Genomic DNA, 10,544 nt, shown 5'->3' with positions numbered 1-10,544 from the left:
GGATATTTGAGACTTTTAGTAAAAAAACTCTTGTTGTTAAAATAACATTGTATCATAGTGTACTAATTATTTTAGGACCATTTTATATGTGAACTAAATTTAATTTAAATAATAAAATACATTATATATGCATGTGATTTTATTTATAATTGTTGGATCCCATTTTTATGAACAATCTCCCAAGGAAAAATTCTAGATCATACTGATTTTCTTATATTAATTGTTATACTAATTTTGTCATTTTTATTATTATATTATTTCTCATTTTGTTTTGGCTTTAACTCTTATTATTTCTTGTGTCCCAGATGTAAAATTTATTAAAACTTTATCATCTTATTATATTCATATGTGTTAAATTATAAAAATTGTGATATATAAACAAGTAATATTCTATATATAACTAGGAAGATTTGTTGTTATTGTTATCCAAACTTTCAAACTTTTCAAAAATTGAAAATGATTAAAAACTTATAATATGACAAAAGTTTTATTACATATTTTACGAGATTATGTGAAAAGTCAAACTATTTTTCATAATATTTTAAAATATATAAATAAATTTTTTTAAATTATACCTATAATCATGTATTATGCAGGTATATTACGTGTACTTACTAGCTAAGGTACTAAGAATTAATCATTAATAAAACATCTTATCGTTAATTCAAATAAATTTTCTAATACTAGTTTGAAATATGTTTTAAAGTAAAATAGTATACGTGTTCCATAAATCAGTAAGTTTTGATTATTAATCAAATTTACCATGTTATCAGTAAGAATTACTATTTATGTATAAAAACTTACTATTATTTGATTTAAACTTACTCTCTAAAAAGTAAGTTTGGGATATAAAGTAGTACTTTATTTATTTAAAAAATAAGTTTAATATTTATTCCAATTTACCTTTTGAAGTATGAAACTTACTAATTTATTACTATTAACTTACTATTTTAGATGAAAATTTTACTTTCTTATTTTTAAGTGTTATCCTATTTAGGTGGATAGGCCTATAAAGTAATCAAATGGTCGCTAAAAGTGCAACCACTTATTATATCAGGTAAAAAAACTGTTTCGTTACCATAACTGTCGTTACTAAAGCATTGTCCTAAGATGAATTGTTAGCAATGGTGGGTTAGTTATGTATTTTTTGATGAATGTTTAACTAAAGCTTTGCACTGTTAGTCCCCTCACATTTCTAGTCAAGGCGGTTTGTCATTCTTACCCTTTAAAATTGGGCACGTCATGTGGGTCCGGTAAATTCCGACCAAAATCCACTCAAAAAAATGAAAATTGACTAAAAGTGATCATTTAAAAATTGGGCACGTCAAAAGGTGTGGATGCCCGAATTTGCCACACATTGGGCTCCTCGACCCGTTTGCACCTATTTGAGAATATTATTATAGAGGGTGGTTAGTGCAATTCAATCTTCGAGGGGGCAAGATGAGAAAAGAAGAGTGTACTTTTCGAGGGGTTTATTGAAATTGAGTGTCATTGTAATTCCAATAGTGTTTGAATAACACAAATATCTCAAATAATATTTCGCTTTCATCATAAACACATTTTCCAACTCAACTTTTTATATTCCCAATTACCTTTTTATCTCACATACATCACATCACAAAAAGTGTTACAGTAATTATTCCAAATAATATTTCAAACCTTGCCTCCCATCAATGTCCCTCAATATGAGGTTTGTTCTAAATCCATACGGGTGTGTGGTGCACCCGTCTGGTCTGATGGTGGTTCAGTCCCCATCAGGTTCCCCCCGGCTCAGTTGGGCCACCCCATAGAGTAGGTTTCCCCTCCCCTTAGGAGTAGGAGTAGGTTAGGCTAGGCTAGGTTAGATGTGCCGTTAAGCTAAAAATAATAATAATAATAATAATATTTCAAATAATACTCTATCCAAATAAACCCGTGTGGAGCAAGAAGCAATTAAGCATCGCCATGTACGATAAGATGTCCCTTAACTAAAATCTGGAGTATGATATTATATTGACCAATGCTGTAATATAGCAACTTAAAAGCTCTCTTCTCTGTTTGAATTGTTTCTGTAGTAGTAGTAATAGTAATCTTAGGGAAAAAGGAAAAAAAATAAAAAATCACCCACCCCAGCACAATAACAAGACAATAGATTTCCTTCATAAGCTATTGATGATCACGATTCATGACTTTGCGAGAGAGTAAACTCGAGGATTTGTAAATTCTGACGCTTGAGAGTATATGTGGCTGAATCGCTTCACATACGTAGTTTACGAAGACTATACAACCGAACATCATCAATCACAGGACCGCATAATGTTCCAGTATTGTCACTCCTCATATGATAGTTACTGCTCAAAAACCTGACTCTTGTGCGCCTTGAAACTGCTCTAAATCGATGGGTGGCTCGGATGAACTGCCCCTTACCAGAGGACTGGTAGGGCACCTGAAGAGTGACCGTCCCAGCAGACGCCTCTATTAGCATAGATCCTTCACACCCATTCTTGGCATCGCCCACTGAGAAAACTAGATCGTACCACCAGCCTGGGATGGTCTTCACTATCTGGGCAATAGCGCTTTCCCTTCCTGCTATGAGTTCTACAGCTCGTTTTCCCTCTGGGACGCTGAAATGTTCTGAATCTACGTACTTTACGGCTTTGAGGGATTCGATTATCCAGCCGGGCAATGGTGAATGGTCGTCCTCGATGTTGGGAGGAATTAGAGCTCCCCATGCTGTGTTGGGGAAGATATATGGACCTTCTTCAAAATTTCCATTCTTCAACAGATTTCCTGCATTGCATCAATGAACCAAGATATGTGGGTTCATATTGAAGAGCAGGAGGCACATTGATAGAATAACATGGATTGAATACAGAATTTGAATTAGCAAAGGAATGGATGAGCTAGAATCTGGTAAGAAACTTCTTGTTGTGATCCAGTCATCATGGTTGTAATGATTTTCCTTCTAATGATTTGTGAGAAAGGCCGCAAGCGGCAGTTTGGTTGAAAGACAAACAAAAGTACTCAGTGAGTTCGACTCAGTAAAAGCTTGTTCGAGTTTAGTTCGCCACTAATTAAATTAAACTCAAACAAGTATTTTGGAATCAATTAAGTTTCAAGTTCGGCTGTCAATTAGCATAACATTTAAATTTATGACTAAAAAAACTCAAGTTACTCGAGTTTAGACTAAATAAAAGATTGTTTGAATTGATTCGATCGATAAACAAATCAAATTTAAATATAATTTCAAACTCGATAAAATTATTAAACAAGTGTGAACAATAAAGTGTTAGATTTGATTAGACATGTTTATCGTCCCCCTTAAACGTGCATATACCATAGAATTTATTGCTCTTTTTGTGGAGATATTAGGAAGTAACATCGATCCTGAGAAATGGGCCTTCAGAATTTATGGACTTCTTTAACGGATTGAGGGTCCGAACAATTACTGAGGTTCACCGGTTGCTACTAATGGATGTGATTCACTTCACACTTTTTTTTTAAGTTTTATGGTAAATAAGATGTCAATATAAATTAATTCACTTCAAATTTCTAAACTACATAGATAATTAGCCCCCAATAGTCACCTAAACCCACATTAGCAGATAGAGACATTGATTAGGTAATAGGAAAATCCCTGGTCCAATTATAATTTATAAACCCTCCCTAGTCATCTACCAAACTAAACAATTGGACCAGATGCAAGAGAGAGAGAGAGAGAGAGAGAGAGTGTGTGTGTGTGTGTGTGTGTGTTTGGTGGAGAGAAATGACCTCTTGTTTTTAGAGGCCTACGCAAAGCCTTGAGGGCAACAGAATCGATAAGAGGGCCACAAGCAGCGTCTTTTTCCCTTCCTGGGTTATGGATGGAAATCTCAATCACGTCGGAGTCAGCTAGGAATCCCCAGGAGTAAGAGTCCCATCCATCGCTGCTGTACATGGTTTGCATCGGAAGCATTCCCCAATCGTTGGGCTCTTTGTTGGGCGAAACCGATAGGTTCAATACTTCATCTTGTGCACAAGTTCGAGCAGCACTGAACGAGAGCGAGTAAAACAAATCCTTTTCAACCTTAACTTTGGTCTTAATTGAAGCTTCATCCCCCAGCCTCACCGCGTACCTGCCTTCGGGGACTACCAGGAGCATGTCTCCTTGCTTCTGACCGGATTCTATGTACTCAACGAAACCCCAGATTTCCCAATGTGGTATTGAGTGGGGATCTATCACTCTACTACCCTTCATCTGCCATGGTTTCGGGCCGTACTCAAAGTTGCCATTGGGCAAAAGTCCTGAAAATTCAAGTAACACCATGAGCAGAACACTTCCCATCAAAATTTTACCAAAAATTAAGTTTCACGTTGTACAGAATAATAGTACTTTACAATGTTAGATTCATGATAAACAATTCCTTGAAAACATTGATCATTTACGGTGAAGTCATGATCAAGAAATGGTTTCGGAAAGCATACCGTCTACAAATACTGACAAAGCAAGATGGAAGCTTGCGCAAAGTAGCACTAACAGTAGGCTTACTGTCTTCATGTTTAATGCGTGTGTGTGAGAGAGAGAGAGAGAGGTTTTGGATCAAAATCTGGGAGGCTGCAAGGGGCTATATGCATTTCAGCTTTCAAGAATGAACATACTTATAGAGTGAAAGACAGGTTTTTCCACCATTCAAAACTTTTGAAGGTTAAGATATCACCTGCACCATCCAAGAATCCAAATAAAAGCAACCCACATGTGCAGTTAGGCTTGAAGAGATAGATGATAACATGCAAATTTGTAAACCTGACAAACGACACTGTCTCTTAAAAAATTTTATATTCTTTTTACCTTTTCATTTTGGTGGTCATCTGAGATTCCTGGCTTGGTTATATTTAATTTTCCTGGCTTTGTTTTCTTTTCTATACGAGTGAATGAGAATAATTTCCACAATACAAGGGATCCGAAGGAATATTTTACTGCAACTATTAATCAAATGGGTTGAACCATAATCCGGTCTCTGCAAAATTGATTAAACGTATCATGGGGTGGGTTGAACATAATCCATTATTTTAGAAAGGCATGCTATTCCCAAGAAGCTGTCATCCCATCGGTCAGAGAGCAACTTAATCATACCATTGATTAACCAATTTTAATTCACGGTGCATTTTTACTTATAAATGTCATATTTGCATTTACTTCAAGCGCTTAATCCCCTTTGATTCATCAGGAGATTAAGTACAACGCACTACCTTCAGATTTATAAATTATACCGCTCCCCATTAATCATTCCTCATAAAACTCTACCTTTGAGCTCTCATTTTCTGATAGCATTCATGTAAAGCCCTTTCTTCTCACCTAGTTCAACCTGAACCTGCAATCTCACAATTCTGAAAAAAGAAACATTTTGCTCAGTGAATAGGAGAATACCATGCAAACTTTTCTCGCCTGCCATTGATCATGACATAAGACAATTGAAATTTGTACATAAACCTCAAATTTGTCTAAGTCCCAGGCACATGGATCTGGTGCAATAGATAGATAATGTACGTATGGGTTGAGCTTCTGGGAAGGCAACTGAATTGCAGTCCAAGAACACAAGACCTTGGACTTCATGACCAAAATATACTGCGTGGAATCTTGAGATATGTATGGTTAATTAGGCATGCCATTAATTTAGTGATTGCATGAGGGTATGTGCCAATGTGTCAGCAGAAGAAGAAGAAGACCATAATTTTCAATTTAGAGTTGGGAAATGGGGACATTCAAGATCTGATACGGGGCAGACCATGTGCACCTAAAGCTTTTGAGTGAGAACTGTCTTAATTTCGTGTCTCAATTAGCATCCTAATTAGCCCTTTTACTACTACTATTTTTTTTCCTTCTTCTCTCACCTCCACCCTTTTGCACTTTTTTGGTCGGCAATAATTCTCTAATTTTTACCAGAAGGCATGTGCAACAATAAGTGAATCGACAAGGAATGAGGTGGCGGTTGAGCTATTACTCCATCTAAATGGTGCAAGCAAGCAATCAATTGAATTGGTTGTACTTGTATATATGCTTCCAAGTTTTCTTTTAGCAATCAATTGGATTTTCTGCATCCGCTGCCCATATCATCTATCCTCCTATGTATTTCGTACGTGATTATGCTTAATATATAAATGAGAAAAGAAAGATGTCATTTGATGATTACAAAGCTAAACAGGGGATTTGTTAATCACTAGCGAACTACTATGTTTTTGGCTCTTACGAGACCATGATTTATGTGGAGAGTTGGCTGTTCGTGGAGTAACATTTCTTGCCGAATCCTTTTTCCCTTTTACATATATAGTTGACATGACAAAGGATCAATTTTGTAGTCTATTAGGGGACTAATCCAATCTTGTATCTTGTAAAAAGGCCAAGCATGTTGTCATGATGATTTCCGGCCTTGATTCAAATTAGAATTTGCGGTAAATTACTGGCTGATTTTGGATGTTCTTTTATACTCGTGAAAAGTGGATTTTTACTGAACGAATGATAATGTAAGGTTTCGTTTGAATTGAAAATTTTAATGAAAGATTTGAAATTCATCCAGATCACTTGCTTGAGAAGGTATTTGGGTATGTAATTCATTAATTATTGAAATATCTATATTTTAAATGCTAGAATAATTGGTGATTTATAAATTTAAATACCTCTTAAATAATCTAAATAACTATAAATTTTTAAAAGAATTTCAAACTTTTCGTCAAATTTCTCAATTCAAACGCAACTTAATATTATTGCACTAATTGCAGCATCCGGCTATAGTTAAATAGAGAAACGAAAGCATCTCTTGAGACAGACGTACAGCTGCAAAGTTAGCCATATTAATATCTGTTTTCTCTTCGTGCATGTGTGCGCGTCTTTCCCCCTGTCCCAGCATCGATCAGAAATCACAAGCTAGGCTATCATTTTTATTAAATTTCCATCGATCAGAGAAAACAATAGTAAAACATATATATGAATGTGTGTTTATGATCAAGAATCCTGATCATGCATGTGGAACCCTGACTAATCTCACACCATCCACCACCGGCCCACACAAGGAGCCAGAAAAATCACTCTTCATGTGATAATATGAGCTCAGAAACCTGATCCTCGTGCGTCCAGTCTCTGCTTTGAGTCGAAGCACCGCGAGTTTGGATCCACCTTTCCCCTTAGATTCATAAGGGACGTAAAAAGTAGAATTGCTGGCGTTCACTTCTACTAGCATTGATCCTTCACACATATTTCTAGCATCGCCCACGTAGAATTCAAGGTCATAGTCTTTGCCAGGTACAGTTTTGACAACTTGTGCCACAGCGCTTTCTCTTCCGGCCACCAGCTCTACTGCTCTTTTGCCCTCTGGAACTGCAAAGTGGTCGGAGTCTATGTATCTTACGGCTTTCAGGGATTCAACCATCCATCCCACCAATGCAGAATGATCATCTTCGACGTTAGGAGGAATTAAGATACCCCAGGAGGTGTTTGGGAGCACATAGGGACCTTCTTCAAAATTTCCATTCTGCAATATGTCTGCATTAACACTTGCCCACAGAACACTTGTCAGTTAGAAGAAGAAGTGAGCAATTTTTCGTATCTGTGACTGAGACTCGATGCATATTTCTCGGTATTCACTAAGCCATTTGCCAATGTAGTATATACAGGGGAAGTAATACAGCATTTCAGTGATATACTTTACTTTTTGAAAAATATGACATGCGTGAGATGCAAAAATTGAATCGATCGTCTGTTGGACTCAATAGTTCCATCTGAAGATGGAAGGCCACAAATAGAATTTCTTCTTTTGGACTAGTAACTACAATAGCAGCTAGTAAGTCACCTCTTGATTTTTTTGGGAGAGTGAAGGACTTGAGAGCCACCACGTCGATTATTGGGCCGCAAGCTTGGTCCTTCTGCGTTTGGGGATGATGGAAGATTACCTCAACTTCATTAGATTCGGCCAAAAATCCCCATGAAAATGAGTCCCATCCTTCAGTGCTGTACATGGTTTGCATAGGCAACATTCCCCAATCCTTTGGCTCCGAATTTGGTGATACAGATAGATTGAGTTGCTCCTGTTGCGCGCAAGTTCGGGCAGCACCAAAAGAAAGAGAATAAAACAGTCCTTTGGCGACTTGAACCTTAGTCTTAATTGATGCCTCATTTCCAAGCCTGAGTGCAAAATGCCCTTTAGGCACTGGAAGTATCATGTCACCTTGCTTCTGCCCTGATTTGATGTACTCCACGAACCCGGAAAGTTCCCAATGTGGTACTGAGTGGGGATCCACCACCTCAGTTCCATGCATTTGCCATGGTTTTGGGCCCTCCTCAAAGTCTCCATTTGGGACTAATCCTGGAAATTCATCAATACCAAAAGAATTTACAACAATGTATCATATTTGTATGGCTCATGAAATGCATTACTGTAGTACCTGCGCATTTGCCCAAGTAAAATTAGAACAAATCATGCATCAGTGGCATCCATGCCAACTATTAATGATAGAGCTAATAATTTTGTCTCTTGTAGTTTTTCAACGTGAAATGCGTGAATCCATAGTGCTTAAGAAGAAAATGCAAGCAAATTAGCAGTGAATTTGCGGAGAGCTTACCATCAATGAAAGATAATGCAACAGGCAAGATGGCGCAGAGCAGCACTAATACAACATTTACACTCTTCATATTCAGAGAGAGGAAGACACAGAAATCAGATTTGTTTGGCTAGAAACCAGAAAGCAGAGATAGTTAGATCTTTGGAAATTTGGAGAGGATTTCCTGCAAGATTTATACAGTACAAAAATGGAAGGTTTTATTTGGGTGACACAACAACTGTTGTTTTTCACATAGTTGTAAGCCAACATAATCGAATAGCCCTGGTCTCTGGTCGGGATAGAAGGATAAACGATCCATCTGGTGCAGGTAATGGAAGAGAGCAATCAACATTATTGTACAATACATAACGCTAATCTCGCAAATTAAGTTTTGGTCTGGCTGATATATTATTGTCGTTTCCCGGTATTGTATTCAAACAGCAAAATTTTCGGCACCTGTTGTGCCAGCGTGATCGCAATTACGTACTGCCTGAATTCCATTTCCATGCAAGTAGGGGAATATAAATTTTGGAAGCCATTAGCAAATCCCAAAAGTGCACGGCTCCCGTACTTAGGTTCGTTTGATAATACTGAATCTGAATTCTGAAATCTAAATATTGAAACAATTAATTTATTGAATTTTAAGTACTGAAAAGAAATATATGAATGTCTGAATTTTAATACTAAACTTATTTACACTGTTTGATAAACATTTATAACTGAATGCTTAATAAGTTAAATTTGACAATTTTGCACTTATATCTTTTCATTCAAAAAAGAAATAGAACCTATGATTTAATTAGCTAAAAATGTTAGGTATGAAAATGATAATATTTATTTTTAATCAAATTAATATAAAAGATACATTATATTATATAAGGAGTATGGAGAAGAAGTGAAAGTCATTTAAAAGGGAGAAAAGAGAAATAGAAAATCATTAGATAGAGAATATTAGGTTGTTTAATTATATAAAAATTTTAAACATAAGTAATAAATAAGGGTAGATTTGGTAGATAAGATAAGGTAGTTGAAATAATTCCATTGATTCTTATCAGCATTAAGCATTCAACTAGGATTCTTGTGCTGAAAAAAATACACACAAGTTCAGCACTACTTAACAAGTTCAGCAAATGGATTTTCATTTATCAAACACTCAAAACATCTGAATGTCTGAAAAAATTCAGATTCAGCACTTTTTTATGTTATCAAACAGACCCCGTTGTTAATCAACAGAAGTAGGTTAGATTTCCCACTCTTTTTACTGCAATAAACTTGTTACAACTTTCTCCGTGCCACCTTAATAGTTTTAACTTTTTTTCATACGGTTAAAAAAATGAATAAATCTTTCCTACACTAACAGTGTATACACTATCATCGTTGAATTCATGACATGTGTGCAAAAGTTAAATTTGAAATTTAAATTTTGCATAGTTATCATTCATCCAATGCTGATAGTGTATACATTGTCAGTGTAGGAAAGATTAATCCTAAAAAAATTAGTTAAGTTAATTGGAAGAGAAAATTTTTTCTACTATTTTTTCTAAAATACCCTTACATTAATAGTAGTAGTATAACTAACCATTATATCTTTACATTAATTGTAACAATAATATTGATGAAAAATTGCATCATTCATGGCATAAATCAAAACAATTAATGAATAAGATAGGTTATAATCACTGATAACAAAGTATATTAATTGAGGGCATTTTAGAGAAATTAAATATTAGCTATATTTTTCAATTGAGAAGTGAACTATAATTTGAGACGTATGAAAAAAGAAATAAAACTATCAAATTGGAACGGATAGAGTATTAATTAGCTATGCAGGCTCTTGGAAGGAGCCACAAGAACCACTAATTAAAGTCTGAAAGATCTACGAAAACACTAGGACCTTTATTAGATTTCTATTGTTATAGGACCGTTTGGGATTATGGTGCTTTTAGTTAAAAAACACTTTTGGATGCTAAAAACACTTTTAAAGGCGTTTGGCG

The 10,544-nt window shown here is 35.6% G+C and overlaps 2 protein-coding genes across 2 annotated transcripts; both read right to left on the bottom strand.

Annotated features, from left to right (window-relative positions):
- Positions 1–1,963: 1,963 nt before the first annotated feature.
- Positions 1,964–4,684, bottom strand: LOC113742009 (BIIDXI-like protein At5g11420). Its single transcript, XM_027269686.2, has 3 exons — positions 4,444–4,684; positions 3,751–4,263; positions 1,964–2,769 (listed from the first exon to the last, which is right to left on the bottom strand). The coding sequence occupies exons 1-3, from the start codon at positions 4,514–4,516 to the stop codon at positions 2,237–2,239; spliced, it is 1,119 nt and encodes a 372-aa protein (XP_027125487.1). The 5' UTR covers positions 4,517–4,684; the 3' UTR covers positions 1,964–2,236.
- A 2,189-nt stretch (positions 4,685–6,873) lies between these two features.
- On the bottom strand, positions 6,874–8,876 carry LOC113741470 (BIIDXI-like protein At5g11420). Its single transcript, XM_027269005.2, has 3 exons — positions 8,572–8,876; positions 7,803–8,315; positions 6,874–7,495 (listed from the first exon to the last, which is right to left on the bottom strand). The coding sequence occupies exons 1-3, from the start codon at positions 8,639–8,641 to the stop codon at positions 6,972–6,974; spliced, it is 1,107 nt and encodes a 368-aa protein (XP_027124806.2). The 5' UTR covers positions 8,642–8,876; the 3' UTR covers positions 6,874–6,971.
- Between the last annotated feature and the right edge of the window lie 1,668 nt (positions 8,877–10,544).

Source organism: Coffea arabica, chromosome 4e, assembly GCF_036785885.1.
Source record: "Coffea arabica cultivar ET-39 chromosome 4e, Coffea Arabica ET-39 HiFi, whole genome shotgun sequence".
NCBI classification, from domain to species: Eukaryota; Viridiplantae; Streptophyta; class Magnoliopsida; order Gentianales; family Rubiaceae; genus Coffea; species Coffea arabica.
Note: the sequence above shows the minus strand (reverse complement) of the source record. Positions and strands in the feature narration are given on the sequence as shown.

Excerpts from the sequence above, each read along its gene's own strand:
- LOC113742009 (XM_027269686.2), bottom strand. The coding sequence starts at position 4,516 with ATGAAGACAGTAAGCCTACTGTTAGTGCTACTTTGCGCAAGCTTCCAT. Across the intron at positions 4,264-4,443 it reads TTTGTCAGTATTTGTAGACG|GACTTTTGCCCAATGGCAAC; the intron begins GTATGCTTTCCG and ends TTGAATTTTCAG. Across the intron at positions 2,770-3,750 it reads TAGGCCTCTAAAAACAAGAG|GAAATCTGTTGAAGAATGGA; the intron begins GTCATTTCTCTC and ends GATGCAATGCAG.
- LOC113741470 (XM_027269005.2), bottom strand. The coding sequence starts at position 8,641 with ATGAAGAGTGTAAATGTTGTATTAGTGCTGCTCTGCGCCATCTTGCCT. Across the intron at positions 8,316-8,571 it reads TGCATTATCTTTCATTGATG|GATTAGTCCCAAATGGAGAC; the intron begins GTAAGCTCTCCG and ends ATGAATTTCCAG. Across the intron at positions 7,496-7,802 it reads TCTCCCAAAAAAATCAAGAG|ACATATTGCAGAATGGAAAT; the intron begins GTGACTTACTAG and ends GTGTTAATGCAG.